Raw genomic sequence first — 25,281 nt, 5'->3', positions numbered from 1 at the left:
AAGTGGGCCCGAATGTACATGCCCCGTTCATTTACGCATGGGACAATTACTCGGAGTGAATGTTCTTCTCTTCACTCTCGCTGCTCGTGCCAATGTCGGCCTTCTCGCTGTCACGCTCAACGTGGTGGCCGGGAATGTCCAGACCCAGCTCGCGCTGCATCTCGGCGATCTGCTCCTGGGTGAGCTTGGGCAGCTCCTGGGCAACCTGGAATGGCCATTTGCCCTCGATGTGAGCCTTAGCGAAGATAATGTCAATCTCCTCCAGATCACGGCCAGCGGTCTCGGGGTAGAAGAAGTAGGCGAAGGGCAAGGCGATGAAGTTAATCAGGGCGAAGAAGAGGTAAATTCCCCAACCTGTGGTGGATGAAAACACCGGGGTGAACATGACGACAGCGAAATTGCAAATCCAGTTGGTGCAGGTCGAGGCCGAGGCAGCCATGGTACGGGTGCGGAGAGGGTTGATCTCGGGAGGGTAGATCCAGGGCAGAGGCAGCGTAGTAAAGGCGAAGAAGCAGATAAACAGGAAGATGCCGACAACGGCACCCTTCGCGTTGGAGGTGGTGGGGTCAATCAGACAGGCCATGGTGATGATGAAAGAAAGACCCTGACCAGCGAAACCAATCATGAAGAGATTGCGACGACCAACCCGCTCAACCATGAAGAAGGAGGGGATGGTAGCCAGGGCGTAAACCGTAGCAAAGACACCACCTAGAATCAAGGGAAGCTTGCCAGTCATGTGCAAGTCGTTTTGGAAGAGCAGAGTGGAGTAGTAAATAGCGGCATTGCAACCAGTGAACTGCTGGAAGAACTGTCCAGAGCAACCAATCATCATACGCTGGAATTCCTGAGTCTTGCCAAAGGTGAAGAGAGTCTTCCAGCCGGCCTTAGCACCATTCATGGCCATAAGATCGGCCTTCATAAGGGCGATGTCGGTGACCACATCCTCGCCATCGGGGGTACTATCGTGAAGAGCGGCCAGAACCTCGCAGGCCTCCTTCTCCTTACCCTGGATGATGAACCAACGAGGAGACTCGGGTAGCATCAGAGCACCAACGCTGACCAGGATAGCAAACAGAATCTGGAAGGCAACGGGGAATCGCCAAGCGACGGAGGAGTCGACGTAGGAGAGACCAAAATCGAGCCAGTAGGCAATGAAGGTACCGACGGCGATAATGGCACCCTCGAAGCAGACGAGGAAACCACGGTTGTGAGCGTGTGAGCACTCGGACTGCCAGACAGGAATGGTGGCGGTATCGGCACCGTTTCCAAGACCGGAAATGACACGACCAATAACAAATTGGCCCAGACCCCATTGGGGACCGAACGAGGCAACGGAGATGACAGTGCCGATGATCATGAGGATACCACCGCCAACCAGGATAGGAGTTCGGCCGATGCGCTCACCGTACATGAGGGTGAAGATGGCACCGAAGAAGCAACCAAGTTCGTAACAGGAGGTCACAGCACCACGAAGGACTTGGGTGTGTGCACCATCACCAGCAAGAGGAGGGAACTCATTGTCGAATTCGGTACCCGAGATGATACCGGACATCAAACCCTGATCATATCCGAAGAGAGAGAAACCGACAACGGAAGTAAAGGTAATGGCCCAGTGGAGGTAGCGACCTCGCAGGCCAGATGTTCTTGTCCACATGATGGATGACCTCTTACCTAGAGCGTATATACTGTAGGGAGGATAAGAAAGACAAAAGCGACACAGAGAGGAAAGCTCGGACTATGGGGATGGGGGGGTTTCTGGCGCCTTATGTACTCTGTATATTTCCATTTGAGAGGTCGGACCCATTCCCACGCGGCCCACCGCTGGTACATGGGTACGTTGGTACCGTAGCGCCAAGGGCGAAAAGGTATGGAAAAGGTGACGTCGTAGGGTGGGCTCCCCAGGCAAGTCTCGCGAGCCCATCGGGAAGGATCAGAGGCATAAGCGGCTGAGAGTTCAGTTTCCTTATGCGCAAGATGCGCTATTTGCCAAGAGGGGCCAAGCGGCTAGCGGCTTTGAGTTTTCGGTTTGGGGGCGCCACATACGTGGATGCCGCATTCGGGGGACCAGGGGAATGTGGCGCTACCTTGGGTTTGGATGTACAAATGGAATAGATTCTTGGGATGATCAACCGATGGTTCATACATTTGGGCGCCACCTATATAGGCAGATAGTGGCTGTTATCTTTTGTGTTTTGTGTTTGCCACCAATATGTTTGCCTGAAATATCCAGGCACAAGAGTTCACTAGCCCACAAAGTTGCATTTGTGGGGAGAGGGGACACGGATTGACTTGTGGAGCGGGTGGAGGATCAACTTTAAAAATTGCCACAAAGAGAAGCTGCGCCGGAAGCGGTGAGTGGGTCCAGGGTCTGAGTTTTTCAATTTCTCTCGAAAAACCTCACATAATCAGTTAGGTACAACCGAATATCAACCAATCAATCATCAATTTCGTCCCAGTTGCCTATTTCACTGTTGTCCCCCGATAATGACCGTGTTTCCGAAGCCCGACGGCCGGGGGAAATGATCACGGCCCACCCGGCTTTCCCTTTAAGCCATCTTATAGGTCCCGATGTCCTCTTTTTCCCCAAGTTGACTCCCCGCGGGGATTCCGTTAGGCCTACGGGATTACGTTGGAGGCGTTTTATGCCGTGATCTCATCTCGGTATGCCTCCCCCCACGATACAACGTGGTTTTTTGAGATCTCTCTCCTCGCGAGGGGCTCTACTTACAAAGTACTCCTCTTAGTAGTTAAGAATTATTTCACATGGGTCGTTTCCCACATCTAAATCCACTTCTCCAGTGTTACGTGATGCTTACTGGTCATTGGTCTGCGGAGCGGAACCTTGTTCCCGATACTCTCTTCTTATTAGCCGTTCGCTTAATTAACGTGTCAGCCGTGGGTACCTGGATGTTCCGTTGGGGGAAAATTAAAAAAAATCAAAAAAAAATCAAAAATCAAAAATTGGGAAAAATCTTTGACAAAATTTCGAATAAATCTAACAACAATGTTAAAGGTCCCGAAATTATCGGGAAAGAAAGGGAGGCCGAATGCTTGACCGCGCCGCTTTCACGGGTGGCGTACGTAAAGTTTGACATGAGATGGGAAGTACGGTTGTGGCAGACTATAATCCACGGTTGGTTTGATAGGTACGGGCTACGAGAAATGTGTCGGGCTCAATGCATGAATAATGAAAAACAATACTCCGTACATTAATTTAAAGGATCCATGTCCAAGGATCAATACATCGGCTGGGACCGGGATGGAGATGTTGAAGTTCAATAACGGCCCCATCTAGAGTCTAACCATGTGGACCGCAATAGAAAATACCAGTCTTTGAGTTCTTGGCAACGCGCGACAAGAGGTTTTTTATTTGCTGGCTGGAAAAGCGATTATGACGACGGCATTCATTGTAGATAGTAACCGAGTCTGAGTGCGAGCTCCAAATTGTTGACTACGGAGTGGGGAATACGGAGTATGTAGTTTACTATGCGGTTTCCTAAACAGTTCATCATATCAGGCACACCGCTACTATTTACTCTGTACTCTGTTATCAGGCACAAATGCACAGAAACCAGCGCCCGTTGATATGGAAGGAAATATCTCCGAAACCTATGAAAACAAGGGAAATCTCATCCGCAAAACTCTAAGAACGCGCGGGGTCATCTACCGTCTATACCCATATCAACAGGGATGCCGTCTTGGATAGTCACACGCCATCAGATCTGGTATACCATCATCAGGTAGAGTATGTCGTATGGTCATAGCTTCAAATTCATGTTGATACGGAGCATAGGAACACGCAAACCCCCAGGCCAATAAACCTGACCTCGGCATAAAAAAGTGAAGGCAGAAATTCTTTAATTGGCGGGCTTGCGCATACAGATCTATCAGACAGTCACATGGCAAAGGCTTGGCATCGTCTTTCACTAGCGTATGACGGATGAAAGGTTCAAGCGCTGCATGTGGTTGAGGTTTATTAGGGCAGGTTATGCGCTCGGCCGCTTGCAGTGCTCAGATCTGCTTCGGGTCACTAAAGCGGCGTTGGGTGGGGGCTTAGCGCGGAACATCCTTTCCACCAGTCAAAAACTTATGCGATCTTGGTCTTAGATTATGAACATGGCTTGTTCATGATTCAAATTGAAATTATCTGATCTACACTGTCTGGCCACATCCGAGGAGACACGCTAAGGGTGCATTAGCGCGATGCTCTATACATACGATTATCTAATACCAGCATTATGTTCACTTGTCTTCGTCGAAAACTGAATATCAACCAATAGGAAGATAAGATCAGTAGTATTAAAATCTGGGCTGGTAACATCATTACAGTGAGATAAATTATGATCTGGGCGGTATTGTCTCCTCGGATGTAGCCAGAAAGTGTAGAAGCTGGTTCAGGGGCCGGGCTGGTTCAAGATGCAGGCAAAAGCAATATCAAGTTCAGCTCTAGTAAGGTGGTACACAAATTACTATTCAGTCCGACCGGTTCAAGCTCAAATTCGTATACGCACCAATGACTGCCTTGCATGTGGTTACTCGAACTCTTCCAAGCTAATCTCAAGCAATTGAGAAGTCAGAAGGCAAGGGCAACACTAAAAAATGAACATGTATAGGTAAACCGTTGTATTATCCACGCCCCCAGGACGGACACACTAAGTTACATACAGGTGTGACACATATGCACAGGTAAATCGAGGAGTCGGATGAGGCCAATTTTAACCACAAAAAGCGAAACAAAATATTCGCGGGATCAAACCAGCGCGAAGGAGAAGAGAAGGGGCGCTAGCAAATCAAACATTAAGGAAGGATGGGTATAGCAACGTTACTTCCGAAGAAGCGAGCAAACAAAAACAGACACTAGTCTCACATAATACGGTGAGGGTAGATTTTGTGCAGGGAAGAACATTAAATGGCTGGGGCAGTTGGGTTCGGCTGCCCGAGGGAATTGAAGAGGTATTCGGGTGGGACGCGCTGCATCTCAGACGGCCGGTCGGTGCCAAACGATTGTGGGGCGGCAGAGTAGCCTTGACGGCGACGCTGAATCTTGTTCATGATCACACCGGCAGCGACAATGAGGAAGACGCAGCCTAGTGCACAACAGAACGCCACCAGGACCACAATACCATTCGAGTGATGGCTCGCTAGAGTCTGATCAGCAGGGATCGGATAAAGGGGTTATACGGGTTTACTCACAATTGGTGTCATAGGGGTTCTGGTTCTCGGAGAACAGCTGTGACATGCTTCCAGCTTCGCCATCATATCTCGAAGAAAGGATGAATGGGGTGACTGTAGTTCCGTTGTACAGAGCGGCGGATGCATTGCCGAAGTCGGGGATGATGAGCTGACCCATCACCAGAAGCGTCTGATCATCGTTGAGGAGCGAAACCGATTTGTGGTTCTCCTTGAGAGGAAGGATTTCCATTCCACGAATGACGGTGCCCTCGGAGAACAGGTTACCGGGGGATTGGAACTTGGAGCCGTCATAGTTCATGAAATAGGCAGAGCCGTTGGTCGATGTGCCGGCAATCCAAAATTTCGAAACATCTTCATTGGCAGGTGTAAATGCAGTGAGCTCACCAGGAATTTCGGACTGCGATGCGCCAGACACGGCAGTCCAGGCCTCAGTCTTCACGTCAAAGGTAGCGACGAGAGTCTGGTTCCCCGAAAGTGTAAGGTTACCCGCGGCATACAAGGTCTGGGAACTGGCCCAGCTAAGGGCAAGAGCAGTACCACTGATACTCACGCCGGGCCAACTCCAGGAGTTATCCGATGAATCCAAAGCACAGACAGTCTTGCAAGGCAATGAACCAGCGGTATCAAAATTACCGCCAATATAGACTACGGATGAGTCCGGTCGAACAGCAATAGCGTTGACCGAGACATTGGACCCATGCAACTGCCAGGGTTGAGATGGGAATTTGTTGCCGGTCAAGTCATATGTGAAGAAACCATTCACGGACGAACCATCGATGGTACCAGTGACACGACCACCAGCGAAGAGGGTGTTGTTGTATGTAGTCATAGAGAGGACGGTCGAGTTGCTGTCTAAGCCTTGAGGAAGGCCGTAGATGTTATTGGTTCCGTTTACAATGGCAACGGTCGAAATTGTAGAGCCATTTGTGCCGGTGGCATTGAACTGACCACCAAAAATGGTCTGGTTGCGACTAGAAGCCGTATCATAGACACCAGTCACCAATCCAGTGCTTGATCGAGTCTGGTTGATGTTCATAGTCAAAGGAAGCAGACTGAGATCGTCATTAGAGCTCTGCAGCCACACCGCGTCGGAGGCGGTGTATCCATCGGTGGCCAGGCTGCCAGCAAGAATGGATGTCTCGTTCACCGTGGCAACAGCAGAAAGCCGGCCAGCAAACTCCATCTGGGTGACATTGAGGGTCTGAAGCCAGGTCTGGTTCAACGGAAGCCAAATGGCAAAGCCAGGAACACTAACTGCGGAATCACCATTGGATGCGCGGATCTCATTGAAATCACCGCTGACGGCAAGTGTAGTCTCGTTGACGGAAGAAGACACGTTCAGTTGAATGGGATAAATTGTCGAAACAGGGCCGTTCAGTCCTGCACCTAGAGTAGACCACTTCTTTGTCGAGAAGGAGTAAGCCGCGACATGGTACAGGCCATCGACTCCCCCATCGGAAGTGTCCGTGAAGTTGCCTCCAACGTACAAAACCTTATCAAGGATAGCCATTGTCTGGACCTCTGCGTTCAGGCCACCGCCTGGCATTGCAGTAGCATTGCCATCGGTGATTGACATAATATAGCTGATGCTGCTGTCGGAAAAGTTACCACCGGCGTAAATAATGCCGTCATATTCGGCCAAGCTCAAGACCGAAGCATCCTTCTTAAGCGAGGTTCCAGCCGTGTTGATATCGGACTTGTCGGCATCGCTCGTAGTCGTCGAAGTAGGATCGTAATCATACAGTCCATTTAAATCTCCCGAATCAGAGTCAGAATCCGAGTCAGAGTCCGAGTCTGAGCTTGATCCAGTTTCTGCCTTGGTCGTGTTGAACAGCGGTAGGAATTTGACACGCCATGCTACAAAATTGATATCCCCTTGACCGGAGATCGGTCTGACAGTAACGCTAGGGCGGAAAGAATCGCTGGCTTTGTCGACATGTCCAGAATACAAGACGTCATACTTGTCGTCGTCATTTGTTTGGTAAATGGTGGTGGGGGATGGGTTGGAGGCATCGGTGCCACTAGCCACTGTGACTGTGACGTTGGCCATACCACGGGAAGAGCAGGTGTCGCTGTCAGAACATCCAGGAGTGTAGAGATAAATCTCGTACTTTCCAGATTCCTTTACATCAGGCTGGAAGACAACGGAAGTGTCAGTGTCGTTGGCATCGGTCACTTGAGCAGACAAATAGGTTGAATCGACGTCCCAGGTACCTGTCAGGATTGACTTGGAGGGGTATTTGATGTCGGCACAGGTAGGCTCATTAAACTTGTCATTCGCGTAGGAATAGATGTCCTCTTGGAAAATCTCGATTCCGTTCAATCCAGCACCTTCGCCATACCAATCCAAAATTTCAATCTGGAGGCCCGTCATACCTACGGAGTTGACCAAGGTAAAATCACGATACTTTTCGGTGGCATTGTTGGAAAGCGGACACAATTGGTCACAGTAAGCCTTGTTGCCCGAGGTGTCGGTATAGGTCAAGTTCATGATTCCATCGTCGGGTAGAGCGCGAAACAAGAAGGACTTGGTACCACGTCCATCCAAATGGGTGTTGTAAAGGCGAATCTTGCTTGGGCGGGCAGTAAATCCAAGCTCTGCGCGCCAGTAGCCGGGGGAATAGTCGTAAAGCAACCACGTTTTACCCTTGGCTGCCTTACCGCTGGTGGAGCAGATAATGTTTCGAGGGCTTTCATAGCCGCTGAGAGAGGATTGAGCATCGGAAGTGATTGTCGCATTCTGTAGATTCAGAACCTGGGGGCCGTAATTAGACGAATTTGATGAAGACGAGTTCGAGTTTCCGGTTCCATCAAAAGTTCCTCCGAAAATGATGTGCCCATTTTCTGCCTTTAAAATCGATTTGACGGGGCCATTGAGTCCTTCAAAGGCAAGGTCGGTCCAGCCATTGTCCGGACTCCAGGCGATCGCGTTCGAGCTGTTCTTGTGGTCAAAGGTTCCACCCACGTAGACGCGATTTGTGCTCTGGTCGCACGCTACAGCAGACACCGAGCCGTTCAGTCCTGGCAAGGCTGTAATAGTACTAGAATTCGGGTTGAACAAGGCCGCACCAGGCGATTCCACACCACCCAGTGTTGTGAAGTTTCCACCCACAAAAATCCCGGCGAACGTTCCGTCTTTCTTCGTAAAGGAGCACATGGCCTGAATCTGCGCGTCGGCTGTGGAAAGGTTCGTGAGAATTCCATTAGGCAAGGGCGTGAGGATCGAGGAGGAGCCGTTGGTTAGAGTGACTTCAGACTGGCCCTCATATTCGTACAGGGAGACGCCATCGAAATTACCACTGATAGAGACTCGGCCTAATGAAGACAGGTCCAAATCGGGGAGTGAGATAGCGTCGAATGACAAGGCATTTGCGGTCGGCAAAAGTGTCAATAGAGTCGACAGGCCAGCCGCCGCGGGCCCAAGCAATGAGGATCTCATTGTTTAGGGTGCGACGACGGACGGTTGGTTAGATCTTCCAAAAGGTTGAAGGGAAGGGAGAAGCGAATGTGGGAAGACCGACAAGGTTTAAGGCAGCAATTCAGGATCAACGTAGAAATGAAAGAAAGGAATGTGGCATGAGATCAATCAAAAAAAAGACCAATTTAGAAGCAAAAGAATGTGGGATGCATATTGAGACCGAAGTCTCTTGCAGAAGGAAAGAAAATCAACGAATGACTGAAGGTTGATAGGGGAAGGAACTCGAAGAAAGGGAATCAACAACGAATTGGGGGGAGGAAGAGTTTCCGTGTCAATACCGTTAATACACAAATACATCATACTAAATTTTGATTACACAGGTTTAGTGTCATTCAAGGGGGAAATCGCTAGTAAATAGTGGATCCACTAATTTAAGCTTCTTATCCAATCAACGTCCATATATCCCAGCCTCCCCGTCTTCGCTGTGGGTCACCGCCCGTGGGTGATGTTATCGGTCATGCCGGCAAGTACCAAGGAAGTACTGGAGTATTCGAGAGCATAGCCACGATGGGGCTTGATGTGTTCTACCCCAATCGCAATTACATATTCCGTACTCTCTCAATATTCAGTAATGGGCAGAGAGCCCTACCACTAGTATACTTCCAATCACGTCTAGATGACGGCTGGTTCCTGATTCATATGAGGATCTACACACAATCTGCTATTCTGGTTCGCCCCAGACTGGGATCTGCCCGCTATCCCTACCGTGGACTATTAAACTATAATGAGTTGCGAACATCAAAGCTTACCATCCGTATTTTGTGAAACAAGTAGTACGAACCCCCAGTCGCATCATGATTATTGAATCTCAAACATCCGTACAGCCGTCTAGCTCCGATACAGAGTGGGTCGAAATAAACCGTCGCAGAACAAGATCGAAACACAAGTCGATTTCGTTAAATATAGAAAAAAATGGCCCACCAGTGGAACCAACGGTGTACGAAGGCGTACGCAGGCTTCTGGAAGCACCGCGGGTGCTGAATGGGTTCGGGCTTGCCAGCAATGCTTCCTCAGTCTTGACCTGTACTATTTATGCCTGTATAGCCTGCTGGTGATCCAGGTTTCAGTTTGGATCCACTGGTGATAAATTTTATGCTGTAGCTGAACTATTCTAGCCGGAAAATCGCAAATGATGCATTGGAGCTGGAACACAGATTTGGATAATAACAACCAAAATGCAGTAAAGCATCTACGGCCAAGCCAAATAAGTTTAGATAATTACTGGGCGTACACCGCAAATCGCTATGTATTGTACATCCTGTCTAACCCAATCAGGAACATAAGAATCCGATTTAATAGTGTTTCCATAGCCTACTCATTTAACGTACATTGATTTCACCTAGAGATCTAAAAGTTATTCCGCTCGGTTAGTTGGCCTTCCTACAAAGGGAGGGGATAATACATACTGTAAATGATGGCTATATACATATACAAGTTTACCGGGTCAACAGTGTGTACATAGGATTTTGAGATTTACACCCAACAATTCTTAATTTCATAAAGTCATCATCATACTTCTAGAATTAGTTATGAATATCGTGTCTCTGTACCAGTCTATATGCAATGTACAATCTAATCCTTCCACTTCAAAACTGCCACTACACACCATCTCCTCCGGTTTTCAGGACCCTCATCAATCCGCACAGGCTGCCACTCCCTCCTAATCTCCTTGCCATTCTGATCGCGTTCAATCAAATCCCGTTCAAAGATCCGCTCAATCTCAAATCCATTCTCAACCGCCCTCTCGAAAAACTTAGCAACGCACGCCCGACCCGTGTGAAATCCGCTCGCAATCCATATTTTACCCTCAGGCGCCAGAAACCATCGCATGGTACGGAGGATATTTGGATGCTGCAGGCTCATGAAGAAACAATCTGAGGCAATTATGCGAGTAAATCTGCCCTTGTTTTGCTGAGCGAATGTGTCGTTCAATACGCCCCATTCGTGTGGGTGGATCGAGATGTCTGTTGATGGGGATGGCAGGCGATTGCGTAGATTGCAGTCCATATTATAAGCAATTGTGCCTGTAAGTGCGGGCGACAATGGGTGGTCGGTAGCTACGACCCTGGAAGCATTTGCGAGAGCACAGACGAGTGAGGGAAGGGCGGCAGCTTTATGAAAATTATCAGTTCATCAAACTTCCCAAACGGTACGAGCTGCATTTTCATTTCCACGTGCTGTGACCGGCCAGGACTCTGTTTTTGGGTCTGGGCGTGAAGAAAATCAACTCACCGGCACCAAGCTCCATGACAGTTTCCCCTTTCACGTTCCAGATATCGGTATTGTTATCGGTCATTGCTATACCCTTGGTCTCAAGGCTATCTGCATTCTCCACGGCCTCCGCGATCACTAGCGCCCCGCTCCATAGGAAATGAGCATGTAGCTTAACTCCATCATCGACGCGATCGATATCATCTTGTTCCGTTGTTTGTGCTGTCGCGATTTCTGTGTTCTTATTGGTCTGGTCCGGGTAGGAAGGAATGGTAATTTCGAGGTCGCCATAGCGGGCAGAGGAATAGAGGAAGTGCTGGCCTGGGTCTCCGTGCCAAGTTGCAGCATCGTCGGGAAAGATATGAGCTAAGAAAGACTCGAATATGTTCTCGGAAGATTCATCAAACTCGACTTCTGATTCTTCGGTTTGGAGATCAGGCTTGCGCCGGGGGTGTGGTTGCAGTTTCAAATGGAGCATGCTGATTGTGGGTATGCTTGCCTTGGCGTTCCAAGGTTGTGATAGACTCAGAACTCGGCTTGCTCTGGATGTCCAGGGGTCATCTTGCTTTCGATTGATAAATCGTGACGCACATTTCAGATACAATTTTGTGACTGAAGCGGGGGTTTGCCTTGTGTGGAACTTCCAAGGTTTACGGTGGGCCTTGGGAAGACTCTACGGGTCCATTGGTTCCTGAGGAATAAAGTTGACCAATCACATCGTATCCTAGCACGTGACTTGTCATAACCAGTTGAGCTAACTAAAGTCCAATAGTATTAATGCATGCTATCTCTTGCACTACTGGTTATGCCATCTTGACTTAGGAGAAAGTCATTTTATGAAATTGGCTGTATTTTGAATCCGGACGGCGTAGTTAAATATGTACTGTGAGCCTGCCACTTGTACAATCAAAGGTGCAACAAAAACGCGAACGAATATTGAAGCTAGTATTCAGAGAAGTTAAAAGAAAAACCAAACATTTAAAAGCTGTTGAACTTTTGTTCTAGAAAAGTTCTTTGAGATCTTTCTGGGAGCTTCGAATGTTCAAGGCACGCTTAGCACCTTTGTAGACCTGAACGAAGTGGTAATACTTGTACATATATATTTTCAACCAAGTATTACCTCCGACCTCACCTTGGTAACCATGCACGCATACTACGTTAAATTAGACAAACTTTACTTACTATTCTAACTATTGTCTTGGCCTCTTGAGATTTCTTTACATTTTATTGTCCATTCCACGCCTACATTACTATTTGTATTGAATTTTTCCTCAACAGAATTTGTTGTTCTAACATTTACCGCCTCAGGCACCAACGCTAGTCCACAAATGGGATGAAGTGGTCCTTTCTGCGGCGCGCGACAACGCGAGACTGCGAGAAATTCTGAGAGCTACTATCTAACCTCCTCTCCACACAATTCTCCTTCAGAACCTTCACACCTGTTACCTATCAGATCCCAACTTAATTCTCGCGCTCTAACCCTACGCAAGCTCCTTCACTCCAAAGGCCCCTCCAACATGTACATCCCCCCTGTGACACTCTGGACATTCCAGTGCTGACCATCTTCCAGGGAGAGCTTTGACAACATCTACTTAGATCTCTCCAACAATGCCGGCAAGTGCAAGCTGGCAGAGAGTGGTTTGGGATGGCGCCCTGCTGGCGGAGGCGACACCTTCACCCTGGACAGCAGTAACATTGGTGGCGCTCAGTGGAGTCGCGCAGCGAAAGGGTTCGAATTGAAAATCCTTTCGCGATCGTCCGGTGTAATTCAGCTGGATGGCTTTGACCAAGAGGTATGGGTGCTGACTATATGGCGAAGGGCCCCAGACTGACGCATTGGCTTTATTAGGACTTCGAACGATTGTCCAAGGCTTTCAAGATCTGGTACGGCATTAACGTTGAGAGCCGCGAACACGCCCTACGAGGATGGAACTGGGGCAAGGCAGAGTTTACTAAGGCCGAATTGTCATTTAACGTGCAAAACCGACCCGCCTTCGAGGTCCCATATTCCGAAATCTCCAACACCAACCTAGCCGGAAAGAACGAGGTGGCTGTGGAATTTGCGCTCTCCGCTACGGATGCGAATGGTACCAATGCTCAGCCTGCTGGAAGCACTAAGAACCGCGGTCGTAAGGCCGCCGCAGGCCCAGATGAGTTGGTTGAAATGCGATTCTACATTCCTGGCACTGTCTCGAAGAAGGAGAAGACCGAGGATGCTGAGGGCAATGAAGATAACGAGGAAGAGGAACAGGAACAGGAACAGAATGCAGCAAATCTCTTCTACGAGACGCTCATGGACAAGGCTGAGATTGGTGATGTGGCTGGTGACACATTTGCGACGTTCTTGGATGTCTTGCATCTTACCCCTCGGTCGGTCTCTTCCACTTGTCGTGCAAATTACCTACTAACCATTTCCTAGTGGTCGTTTCGATATTGACATGTACGAATCGTCTTTCCGACTTCGCGGAAAGACCTACGATTACAAAATCCAGTACAGCGCCATCAAAAAGTTCTTCTTGCTTCCTAAGAATGACGACACTCACACACTCATCGTGCTGGGTCTTGACCCCCCACTGCGCCAGGGTCAGACCCGTTACCCCTTCCTGGTGATGCAGCTGAAGCTGGACGAGGAGATTAGCCTTGAGCTCAACATGACCGAGGATCTGTTGAACACCCAATACAAAGACAAGTTGCAACCACACTACGAGGAGCCTATTCACCAGGTGGTGACCAAAATCTTCCGGGGTCTGTCCGGAAAGAAGGTTATCATGCCGTCCAAGGACTTCGTCAGCCACCACGGTCATCATGGAGTTAAGTGTTCCATCAAGGCCAATGAGGGTTTGCTGTACTTCCTGGATAAGAGTCTGATCTTTGTACCAAAACCGGCGACTTACATTCAAATGGAGAATGTGGCGGTGGTGACGATGTCGCGTGTTGGTGGTGCGGTCTCGGCCAGTCGCACCTTTGATATTACCGTTAGCCTGAAGGGCGGTCTTGGCGAGCACCAGTTCAGCAATATCAACCGGTAAGTAGTTCCATTGTGTCATTCTTTTGTCTCACATCTAACATCTTTCTCTTCTAGCGAGGAACAACAACCTTTAGAGGACTTCTTCAAGGCCAAGGGTATTCGCATCAAGAACGAGATGACGGAAGATGCATCCGGTCTCCTTAAGGCGGCTCTTGAAAACGACGTGATGATGGAGTCTAGTGATGAGGAAGGCGCCCGGGCTGACCGTGGTTCGGCCGATGAGGATTCGGATTCTCCCGACGAAGACTTCGCCGCATCCTCAGACTCTGACGTAGCCGAGGAGTTTGACGAGGACCATGAGAGCAGTGGCGACAGCGACGAAGAGATGGGTGATGCCTCCGGTGGTGAGGGGGCTGGATCGGATGACGAATCCCGGCCGAAGAAGAAGACCAAGACCAGCAAATAGACGCGCAATAGTTTTCTTTGTCCTTTACCCTTTTTCCATCTGGGTCTGTGTTCTACACAGTATGGCGTTCCCACGAAAATGAATCAATCTAGTCTATCGGAAAGTCGACTTCTGTATAAAGTATAATTAAAAGTTACTCACTGAATACAATGGGTCTGGGAAACATGCAGTGCACATGGGTTATGTTTAGAGGATGTGGGGGGGGGAATGACAAGGGTAGCGTTGAGGGGAAATAACCCGAGAATACGACCTTTAAACGATTTATTACAACGATAGGACCTAAAACTAGTTTTAACACAGTGAGACCGGAGTATACTGCATATAAGACCGATCTATATCCACTAAATCACTCAAATTCTTCAAATACCTGAATGCTCGAGTGCTTTGAATCAGTAGATCAAGAAATGATCATGAATCTAATAAGTGCTTTATTTGCTCCAATTTAATTCTAGTCAAAAGTATAGAGATGAGCTTATGTGTGTGATCAGTAATTGTACGCTCAAGATAGCTGATGAGCCTATACTCCGTCAAGCATGAAGCTGAACTCTATGGATTAGGCATTCCAACAATATCCACTCTCCAGTGGAGACATCACGTGTTTCCCCGTTTAACCCCTGATCCAGTCATTGCTTACCTTCGTCACTTCTACCCAAATCTGGCTTTGTTTGTGTTTAATGTCCCGTACGACATTATGAAGTATATGATAGGACAGCAAAGCTTGAGAATTCTATTTCTGACAGCCTTATACCTGTTAGATTATGATTGACCGGAGTCGTTGTAGATCATCAAGTATACTCCTGTAGCGACCAGTCCCGCATTCCTAGCAGCAACGCTGTAAATAGTAATCAGGGCTGAGAGTTGGTGAAAGAGCCATGCAGATGCAGTTGAGAAAGTGAATATGCCCAATATTGTATATTTGGATCTATAGAAATGACTAATGATGCATCTATTTTTTTCCCCCTAATTTTTCCAACATATGGTCGCGGGTCGATCCAAACCCACTCCAGAATAGCTGGCCCGAACACCTTCGACACGTCCCCCCCCCCTTTCTTTCCCAGACTGGCAACTTCCCTCTCCAACTCCCTTCCTTTCCCTCAAAAAGCCTTCTTGATTTTAAAGCTTTTCTTTCCACTCGCTTTTTCTCTTTCATATCCTGTCAAAAAGGTTTACAACCCCCCTTTTTTTTTCTTCGTCCAGGTATGACCTCCTGAAACCCTCTGATCATCCAACCCGAGATTTTTTTCCTCCTTTCCCCAGTCTCAATGGACCCCACTAGAAGATCAATGCAGTTGCTGATGATATGACTTACTGTCAGGGGTTCTTATAGTGTTGCCTTCCCTTTAATTCTTCGTCCAATCGTTCGCCATGTGTAAGCGGCCCCCGGAAATCGTCATCTCTTTAGAAAGAGCTCCATCAATCCACGGAAACGAAGACTGATAGATTGCGTTTAGCTTCGCCGCCTCCTGCGAATGGTTCCCCCGTCACGTCCCACGACTCCCCCACGCCCAGCAGCGGCAAGGAGTCGCCGTTCGTTGAGCGCAGCAACCCCATGGGCCAGGGTATCGCCCAAACCGTCAGCTCTCGCGACCCAAAGGCCGCTGCTCAGGCCGCGACCGATATGAAGAACGTTGTCCGTCGCAAGCTTACCGGATATGTTGGATTCGCCAACTTGCCCAACCAGTGGCACCGCAAGAGTGTTCGCAAGGGTTTCAACTTCAATGTTATGGTGGTCGGTACGTGAATGGATCCACCAATTCGGGCCGGAAGATAAACAACTAACACGACCAAGGTGAATCCGGCCTCGGAAAGTCGACCCTTGTCAACACCCTGTTCAACACTTCCCTGTACCCCCCCAAGGAGCGCACCGGCCCCAATGCCGACATCATCCCCAAGACCGTTTCCATCCAGTCGACCAGCGCCGATATCGAGGAGAACGGTGTGCGCCTCCGCCTGACCGTGGTTGACACTCCCGGATTCGGTGACTTTGTTAACAACGACGACTCCTGGCGCCCAATTGTCGAGAACATTGAGCAGCGCTACGACACATACCTCGAGGCCGAGAACAAGGTCAACCGCAGCAACATTGTCGATAACCGCATTCACGCCTGTGTTTACTTCATTCAGCCTACCGGTCACTCTCTGAAGCCTCTCGACATTGAGGTGATGCGCCGTCTGCACACCAAGGTCAACCTGATCCCGGTCATCGCCAAGGCTGATACCCTGACCGACGAGGAGGTTGCCCTGTTCAAGGAGCGCGTACGTTTCCCTGTACCCCCCTTTTTAACTAGTTGCTGACGAATTATAGATCCTGGCCGATATTACCCACCATTCCATTCAGATCTTTGAGGGTCCCCGCTACGAGCTTGATGACGAGGAGACCATTGCTGAGAACAACGAGATTATGTCCAAGGTGCCTTTCGCCGTGGTTGGTGCCAACTCGGAGGTTAGCACCACCGATGGCCGTCGCGTTCGTGGCCGTAGCTACCCCTGGGGTGTCATTGAGGTCGACAATGAGGAGCACTGTGACTTTGTCAAGCTGCGCCAGATGCTGATCCGCACCCACATGGAGGAGCTCAAGGAGCACACCAACAACTTCCTATACGAGAACTACCGCTCTGACAAGCTCACCCAGATGGGTGTCGCCCAAGACCCGAGCGTGTTCAAGGAGGTCAACCCAGCCGTCAAGCAAGAGGAGGAGCGCAACCTGCATGAGCAGAAGCTGTCCAAGATGGAGGCCGAGATGAAGATGGTCTTCCAACAAAAGGTATCCGAGAAGGAAAGCAAGCTCAAACAGAGCGAAGACGAACTCTATGCCCGACACCGCGAGATGAAGGACCAGCTCGACCGGCAGCGCCAGGAGCTAGACGAAAAGAAGGCCCGCCTCGAAAGTGGTCGACCCATCGAAGAAAAGGGAGGCAAGCGCAAGGGATTTTCTCTTCGCTAAGACTCTCACGCCTGCCATTGACGCCCGCTGATTCCCCATCAAACTCCCAACTCACCCGCTCCCTGAAGTTATTTTTTCCATTACTGTCTCACACCACACTCCCTCTGATCTCCTTACTGTGCTGTTCCTTTTTATCTTCCACTGGATGGGCCCACGCATCGCAAAAAAGAATGGTTTTGAATAATACGATCCGCGGGGGTTGCTTAAGACCTTTTCTTTTATTAACTTCTTGTGATGTACTTTTTGCTACGCCATCTCTTGTTCTTGCCAGCTTTCTGTGTGCCCTATTACCCGCTCATTTTCTCGTTAATTTCTTTGGGCATTTGGTTTTTGTCCGCCTGTCCGTGTTAGTCAATTGCAGCGCTTCGGCATTTCCTTACTCAAAAATTTTGGAATTGTATTAGTAGAATTGGCTCCAATGGCTAGCAGATACCCAAGTACCTACTGAAATGATTGAGGGCATAGACTCTTATGACCGCTAAGCATACATACTAGTAATTCCTTGTATTACACTTAAAACTTACCCCGTTTTTGCTCCGTATATATGCCCGTGCTGGACGGGAGTCGGCGGGAGTCGGATTCTGGCAATTACCATAGGCTGTTGGGGCTCCCCCTCATCATAGCGCTATATCACGTCATGCACTGCTAATTTACTATGTAAATATTATATACTTATATAGAGCTTATTGAGTCCTATAGTTTGCGTTATGAATTTCAAATAGAATTCAATCTTCAGTTTACGAGTGTTGGCAACCCCCGTAATTGTTTGAGATATGAAGTTCCTCAACTGTACCATTGCTTTCTTAGCCTTCCTTCAAGGTGTTGTAAGCACGGCTACCTGTGGGAGTAATGGAGCCATTTATAAGGACGCCACTTGTTCACAATCCCAAAGAGCCGAAGACCTCCTCTCACGAATGTCATGGACAGGAAAGGTGAAACAGCTTGGTGGCATCCGTCAGGTTCTCGGGGAAAAGATGTCCTTCAACAAGACTAAGTTTGATATCTTCAACAAAGCACAAGATGGGAACATAGGTAATTCACCCTAATTTCTTCAAGGTCATTTTATTCTAAGCGCAATACAGGATATGGCAATCAATTCAACCCCGCTATCCCAGCTTTACGGCTGATGAACGAGCTGCGTGAGAATCAGACCGCTTCGGGGCTTGGAATTCCATATGTTCTTGTGACGGATTCAGTTAATGGAGTCTACTTGTTCAATGGGACTTTGTTCCCTGCTACACTATCCATGGCATCGTCGTTTAATGTACCGCTTTATGGCGAGGTTATTGCCTCGATCCGAGAAGAGTGCAGAGCAATTGGTATCAATTGGGTTCTATCACCGGAGTTGGATGTTGTGACGGATCCCCGTTATGGCCGAGTGGGTGAAACGTGAGTCTTCAGAATACATGGACACTTGTATCAAGATCGGTACTGACTGAGACCTAGATATGGTGAAGATCCCTATTTGAACGGAGAATTTGGCTTGAAATACGTCCAAACTATGCAAGACAAAGATGAAAATGGGTTCATGAAAGTCGCTGCCACAATTAAGCATTTTGTTTATGGCTGGGAGACTGGCGGTGTCAATACGGCGCATCAGTATGGGGGAATTAATCATATCTTTAATGACATGCTGCCTCCATTCATCAAGGTTATCTCCGAGGGGAAGCCTGCTTCTTTGATGGCTGCTTATGCTAGTCTTGATCGTGTCCCTATGTCCGCGAACAAGTTCATGCTTCAACGGGTTCTCCGGGAAGATCTCAAGTTCGAGGGGATTATCATGTCTGATGCTGGCGCATTGAATGATCTATCACGCGAATTTCGAATCGCTCAGTCTTCTCAAGATGCCGCGATCTTGGCTGTCAAGGCCGGTATGCAGATGGAACTTTCGCCTGGGGAAGAGTCTGCCACACAGACGCTGGTCAATGTGACAGACAGCGAGATTACAGCGCTGGTCTCGAATGCGACTTTGAAAATCCTCGAGCTTAAATTCAGCCTTGGTCTCTTTGATTCGCCACTCCCCTCGGTTGAAAATGCGTCAAAGACCCTACGTGCACCAGCCCACCTTGAAGCAGCTCGGAATATCTCCCGAGAATCTATCGTTCTGCTCCAGAATGACGGTATTCTCCCTTTGCAGAACAAATCCCATACCATCGCTGTACTAGGACCCTACGCCTCAATCATCGACCCAGGCTCCTACGCAGCCCACAGCACTGCCGACAAAACCCATGGCAACTCCCTCCTCCAAAGTCTCCAACACGCCTTTGGCTCCAAAATTATTTGCGAACCAGGCGTAGATTTCCTCGATCAATCAAACCACACCGGTATCTCCCGCGCAGTAACAGCTGCCAAATCCGCCGACCTAGCCATCCTATCCGTCGGCTCATTATCCGTGTACGCCAGCGATCCCCTCGACGACAAGCGCACCGACGGAGAATTCTATACGCACGCCGACCTAGGCTTCCCGGGCCTCCAACAAGACCTCATCGATGCAGTCCTCGACACAGGCGTTCCCACCATCATAATCCTCAGCGGTGGACAGGCATTCGTCCTAAATAACTCCACCCTCCGCGCAAATGCAATCCTACACACCTTCCTCGCAGGTGAATACACCGCCGACTCTGTCGTCGAGATCCTATCCGGAAAGATAAACCCCAGCGGCAAGCTGCCCATCAGTCTACCGCAGGCAAATGGCGCATTTCCCGTCGCGTATAACTGGCTCCCGTCTGATAATCACGGAGGCAGTTCGGGAAGTCCGATCTATGGATCGGCGGCTTGGCAGTTCCCCGCTCTCACGATCGACCCACCGATGGCATTTGGATTTGGGCTAAGTTATACTAGCTTTAGTATGACGGGCGTTGAGATCAAGGAGGCCGATACTTCATTTGAGGTTTCGGTTAATGTGACAAATACGGGTCCTGTGCTTGGACAGGAGGTCGTGCAGCTTTATTTTCGACAGAGTTGGTCGACCATTGAGTTGCCTGTTAAGCGGCTGATCCGCTTTACTAAAGTTTGTCTTGGAGCTGGTCGGTCGGAGCTGGTCACTTTTGTTGTTCCGCGAGAGGAGATGGGGTATTATTTGGATATGGAGTGGGTGGTGGAGAAGGGAAGTTATACTTTCTATGTTGGGTCGAGTTCGAAAGATGAGGATTTGCAGGCGCGGAATGTAACGATTGGGTAAAGTCTCTATAGCCTGTACATGTAACAAGATCAATCTCCTAACAAGATACCCAATTATGTTAAAAGCACACCGCCAGGTAATTTCATACCATCTGTAGGCGCCCGAAACATCAACGTAACTTTTCCCTCCGTGCGCAATATCACAACGACGTCATAAACAAGATTACTCGCCGAATCCAAAAGTCCGTCAACCCGAAACCTCTCGACCTGAGTCCGATCCTTCGACCAGATCTGTTCCATATCTTCAAGAGATCGACCCACGATCTCACGGTACTGCCACCCCTGCTCATCCAGGGCACTCTTGAACTGGTACTGATACGACAACGGATCCAAATGGGGAGGAGTTTTCTTTGACAGGTACTGTTTCGCATATACCCTGGCCGCGTAGAGGAGTAGAATGAATCCTGCGGTCCAATAGAAGCTGTTGATGAGATCTTGGAGGATTTCCTCGCTCGCAGATTTCTTGGGACTATCCGGGTTTCCGCTTCTTTGTAGTTGCAAGTCAAAAGAGAAGATTGATAATAGAAATGTCCACACGGCTCTCGTACTGTATTGTTCTGTTAGTTCAACTCTCCATAGCATTTTCATGGACCTTACGTTTTCGTCGTATATCCCACATAGATAATAAATTTGGTCCAAAATGGCGTTGAATTCTGAGGCGAGAACCCCGAGATACCGTGATAGTGGATATTGCGTTCCTCGGGAACATTGAGCTCGCTAAATAGAGGGTCCATTCGGACTCCGCGACGGGCGGCGAGTAGGAACTTCAGGGGCTGGAGGATGTTGTCTTTTGACATGGCTGGCTCGGGGACCTTTTCCGTAGGGATAGATTGCATTTTGCTGTGGTTGACTTGGTAGATAGGAAATGAGAGAAAATCAATGGGAGCCTGGATAAGTACACATGAGGCATTTCTGTGTCAGCATGGTGGATCTAAAATAGCCATCTACCTAGTAATTACAGCTGGTACTGTACAGGTTCACCTAGTGTAAGGCCCTCAGGCGTTCTAGTCCCTATTAGGAAATTCCTCCACCTTGTGTCTCACTGTTAATGAGTCAGCATAGATTACAGTAAGTTAAGTTAACTAACTAATTACAGGTCTATCATTGAACATTCATTGACCTGTTCATATATGAGCCTGCTCGTTTTCATTAGTCAATTATTATCTTGTTTTCAGAATTGTTTATCGTTCTCGCTCCCGCTTTCTGTTTCCTTCAAAAGGCTTAAGCTTTGGTTCAGGGCCAAAGGATGATTTAAATACGAACATGAAGGATAAGCTGATTTGCTGGAAATCAAGGTCAATAATGCCCAGAAATCAGGTTTGTAATGCCAAGATTCCCGCCAAACCCGCTCAAGACCCGACTGCTCCGCCCCCCTAAAAGCACTTGGCATCTTGGCAGCGCATTGGGGGCTGCCCTCCTTTGCCGTAAATTAGAACGATAAAATGTCCCCACGTGACCAGTAGTAGACCTCGCCATATTGCTTTTTTGGGTACCCGAAGGAATACCCGCGAACCCGCCAAGAACCCATTTACCTGTATATTACAGTATTACTGTTGAAATACAACCAATACCAGATATAGAGTGATGTAATCAGGTATATGTTACGTGTATTTTAATCTCTTGGCGGGTTTTGGGTCAAGGGTCGAAACCCAACCCGCCCATTTGGCGAGGTCTAACCAGTAGTCAGGGCTTGACACAAGTCACTTCACAGGCTCTGGCAGTAGCAATAGTATCTTGAGATCACCCCAGATGAGATATGCCTTGATGAACAAAGCTACATGAGAATAGAGCCAATTGGTCATTTTTATACCCTGGATCAGGGGTTTTTCGTGTTGTTTTCAAGTTTAATTCAAAAGTCAACGAGCATAATTCATAACAAATACATGTTTTTGAGATCAAAAGCAATTTTTTGTTCGCTTCTTCTTTTCACAAACGGAAATCAGCCAGTTAACGTTATTTCAAACACGGCATGGGTTCGATACCCCAGCTAGAAATAGAAAATCGGTTAAATCACTCTCTCATAATAGTCATAAGCAAGCCAAGGAGGAGGGGGGGTTTGTTCACATACGGCACCTTCGGGGCTTATCTACTTCTTTAACCCATCCTTTTGGGGCACTATACCAGACTGCAGAATCTCCGTTTCTATATCTTTCTCAGCAGTGAAGTCAAGGATTCCGCGGATGAAAAGACTCACTGGTACTTGCAATATGAGGTAAAAGTGGCCCCGAGAAGAGAAGTTCCGTTCGAAGGGCTTGAGTTGCAAGGGTACTTATAGTATGTATAGGTTTGCTTGACTTCACAAAGGTTCTTTTAATCGTCTCCATAGTCGTTTTCATAGCCGTTGTGGTAGCCTCTACCTCGCTCCTCGAGGGTATCGGGGTATGGTTCTGCAACCGGCGTTGCTACAGCTAGCTGAGTAGCAAGGGGAAGAAGCGCAAAAAGTATATAAGATGACTTCATAGTAAGATAAGCGGGCCTCCTGTTGAGACTTGTAGTAGCGATCAGTGACAAAGTGTTGTTATCTCTCAGAGGAAACTTAGTATCAAATAAACATTCGCTCTCTTTATACAAGATTCAGTGGCAAGTTCTTTGGGCCTAAAAATACCACAGTGATCTTGAATTGATGAGCCAAAAGGATTACGAGAGTGAAACGGCCTACTGCTTCTCTTTTTTGGGCTAACAAATGATCTAGGCCGACTCAGGTTGTCATTCCATAACGCCACTCGTGATCTTCAACTCGCAATCTACAGGAGACCGGTGTCCAATTCGGAAAGACCTACTGGTGAAATAACAACATTCTCATAGCATCTCAAAATATTGGTTCCGTAAACTGGCCTGAGAACAGATCCTCAAACGTCATTGGCCGTTATAGTAAGACGATCGATGGTTGAATATTTGATATTAAATTTGGCCAAGGTATTATGTCAAGATGTTTTGCCAAGAGATATGTAGTCATACCTTTAAAATAATGGTCTGTTTGAGGGTCTGCTTTAGTTCCATTTTTTACCATATAGTAACAACTGGAAGTCAAAAGTCTTCCTACGTCAGACATCCTGTGTGCTATGGGTAATGATCCTGATAGCTATTCTATAGATCAGTGTGCCGGACTGTTCTAATCAGAAGCCGGACGTGGTTAGGAAGTGGTGGTTTCCGACTTGGGATTGGGCATTATTTTGAAAGCACTTGAGGGCTGACAGATGATGGAACTGCCAGGAGACAAGGATTATCAAGGAAATACTGTAATCTGTACTGAACCATCAAGAGTAAATAACTGACCAACTAACTAATTTGTTAGCTAGACAGAAGCATCTCCTAATACAGAATAGTATGACTGATGTAGAGCCTTGAGAAAGAAAGAGAAAGAGAATGGAGATAAAAGAATTTCGAATATTGCTATAGTGACATCGGGATGTATGGATCTTTGTCATCTCTTTGGAAGCACTGCATGTCATATAGGTCTTAAGTTGATGCTTGAAGCCTGGAACGAATCGTAATGTTATATGATTCTATGTTGTAACACCGCATTCTTCATTCTATTTCCTCACTCGAGCCGCCCACATACACCTGCACCCTGTACATGTATAAATCACAGCTTCGCCCGCTCCCCGTTCTCTCTAAATTCAATCTTCTTTCCAGTAATCAACGACTCCTGCAATGCACACCCAATAGTAACAGCTTTAACAGCTGAATCAAGCCGCAGCGGAGGCGCCGTGTTGTCCAAACAAGAAGCCGTAAATTCATTCGCTTCTGTAATAAAAGCCTCTCGGAACCGTCCATAGTAATCCGCTGGAATCTCGCGCCGGATTCCAGTTGACTCATACAAGTTGACGAGGTTCAGCTGGGGCTGTGTGTTGACTGCTATTTTTCCACTTGTGCCGAACACCTCGGTGCAGTCTTCCTGACCAGCTGCCATCATGCGGGAGCAGTAGAGTTGAGCGATTTTACCTCCCTGTTTTAATTTCTGTGAGTATACTGCATGAACACGGCGGTAGGGAGAACAAACGTACATAGAACTCGATAATTCCCAATGCATTGTCGCGGTCGTTATGCTTACGCAGATCAGGCTGCACAGCCGTGATACCGATCGCTGTGACACTCTTCACCTTGGTATCTTCGCCGAAGAACCATAGTGCGAGATCGATATCATGGATCGAGCAGTCCACGAAGATACCACCTGAGAACTCGGCGTAGGCGACGAAGAATCCACTAGGGTCGAGCTTGTCGCATGTCTGCGAGCGAAAGACGGATGGGGTACCGATGTTACCGGATGCCATGCGCCGGTGTGCATCACGGTACGAGGCGTCGAAGCGTCGGGAGAATCCACAGATGACTTTCTGATTCGGGAACTTCTTGATCGAGGCTTTGTAGGTGTCTACCACTGATTGGGACTAGACGAAGTAAAATACGTTAAAAAGTAGCACAAATGAAAATAAAGGTTTTGCTTGTCCTTACGATCTCTGGGCTGGTGCTGATTGGCTTCTCGCAAAGAACATGTAATCCTCGCTCAATAGCCTTGATGGCTTGTTCAGCGTGTACTGTGGTCGCACTAGCAACGACAACTGCCTGTAGAGATTTCTCCTGGGATAGCATCTGGTCGTAGTCGAGGTATGTGCGCACGCCCTTGAACTCGTTCTTCGCGGCATCAAGCTCGGATTGCACAGGCGAGCATACGGCGATGAGCTCGGCACGGGGTGTTAGAGTGGCAAAGTGACGGGCATGGCGCATGCCTAGAATTACGATCAGAATTTGGACCTCAATTGGACAATTCGGATAAATATTGTCTTACCCATGCGACCAATACCGGCGACGGCAACTTGAAGTTTGTCAGACATTGTAAAGGA

The 25,281-nt window shown here is 48.3% G+C and overlaps 8 protein-coding genes across 8 annotated transcripts; 3 read left to right on the top strand and 5 right to left on the bottom strand.

The window, feature by feature from the left end:
• Positions 1-46: 46 nt before the first annotated feature.
• On the bottom strand, positions 47-1,654 carry mfsA (glucose-inactivated glycerol proton symporter STL1; the record flags this gene model as incomplete). Its single annotated transcript, XM_057144725.1, has 1 exon — positions 47-1,654. The coding sequence occupies one exon, from the start codon at positions 1,652-1,654 to the stop codon at positions 47-49; it is 1,608 nt and encodes a 535-aa protein (XP_056990479.1).
• A 3,251-nt stretch (positions 1,655-4,905) lies between these two features.
• On the bottom strand, positions 4,906-8,632 carry N7520_010791 (uncharacterized protein; the record flags this gene model as incomplete). Its single annotated transcript, XM_057144724.1, has 2 exons — positions 4,906-5,141; positions 5,194-8,632. 2 exons carry the CDS (start codon positions 8,630-8,632, stop codon positions 4,906-4,908), a joined length of 3,675 nt encoding a protein of 1,224 aa, XP_056990478.1.
• A 1,611-nt stretch (positions 8,633-10,243) lies between these two features.
• N7520_010790 (putative nicotinamide N-methyltransferase) lies at positions 10,244-11,360 on the bottom strand (the record flags this gene model as incomplete). The annotated part of the gene is made up of 2 exons (XM_057144723.1): positions 10,244-10,782; positions 10,904-11,360. The coding sequence occupies 2 exons, from the start codon at positions 11,358-11,360 to the stop codon at positions 10,244-10,246; spliced, it is 996 nt and encodes a 331-aa protein (XP_056990477.1).
• A 664-nt stretch (positions 11,361-12,024) lies between these two features.
• On the top strand, positions 12,025-14,316 carry N7520_010789 (FACT complex subunit POB3; the record flags this gene model as incomplete). The annotated part of the gene is made up of 6 exons (XM_057144722.1): positions 12,025-12,039; positions 12,373-12,401; positions 12,453-12,675; positions 12,732-13,252; positions 13,302-13,907; positions 13,965-14,316. The coding sequence occupies 6 exons, from the start codon at positions 12,025-12,027 to the stop codon at positions 14,314-14,316; spliced, it is 1,746 nt and encodes a 581-aa protein (XP_056990476.1).
• Positions 14,317-15,681: 1,365 nt separating this feature from the next.
• aspB (septin AspB) lies at positions 15,682-17,260 on the top strand (the record flags this gene model as incomplete). The annotated part of the gene is made up of 4 exons (XM_057144721.1): positions 15,682-15,685; positions 15,768-16,049; positions 16,106-16,572; positions 16,622-17,260. 4 exons carry the CDS (start codon positions 15,682-15,684, stop codon positions 17,258-17,260), a joined length of 1,392 nt encoding a protein of 463 aa, XP_056990475.1.
• A 974-nt stretch (positions 17,261-18,234) lies between these two features.
• On the top strand, positions 18,235-20,441 carry N7520_010787 (uncharacterized protein; the record flags this gene model as incomplete). Its single annotated transcript, XM_057144720.1, has 3 exons — positions 18,235-18,292; positions 18,343-18,649; positions 18,707-20,441. The coding sequence occupies 3 exons, from the start codon at positions 18,235-18,237 to the stop codon at positions 20,439-20,441; spliced, it is 2,100 nt and encodes a 699-aa protein (XP_056990474.1).
• A 53-nt stretch (positions 20,442-20,494) lies between these two features.
• N7520_010786 (uncharacterized protein) lies at positions 20,495-21,276 on the bottom strand (the record flags this gene model as incomplete). The annotated part of the gene is made up of 2 exons (XM_057144719.1): positions 20,495-20,987; positions 21,038-21,276. 2 exons carry the CDS (start codon positions 21,274-21,276, stop codon positions 20,495-20,497), a joined length of 732 nt encoding a protein of 243 aa, XP_056990473.1.
• A 2,750-nt stretch (positions 21,277-24,026) lies between these two features.
• N7520_010785 (uncharacterized protein) lies at positions 24,027-25,272 on the bottom strand (the record flags this gene model as incomplete). Its single annotated transcript, XM_057144718.1, has 4 exons — positions 24,027-24,389; positions 24,448-24,828; positions 24,893-25,167; positions 25,227-25,272. The coding sequence occupies 4 exons, from the start codon at positions 25,270-25,272 to the stop codon at positions 24,027-24,029; spliced, it is 1,065 nt and encodes a 354-aa protein (XP_056990472.1).
• Between the last annotated feature and the right edge of the window lie 9 nt (positions 25,273-25,281).

Source organism: Penicillium odoratum (genome assembly GCF_028828045.1).
Source record: "Penicillium odoratum strain IBT 22623 chromosome Unknown utg000008l_segment0_segment0, whole genome shotgun sequence".
Classification (NCBI taxonomy): domain Eukaryota; kingdom Fungi; phylum Ascomycota; class Eurotiomycetes; order Eurotiales; family Aspergillaceae; genus Penicillium; species Penicillium odoratum.
The sequence above is the reverse complement of the archived record's forward strand: the minus strand, read 5'-3'. Positions and strand labels throughout refer to the sequence as shown.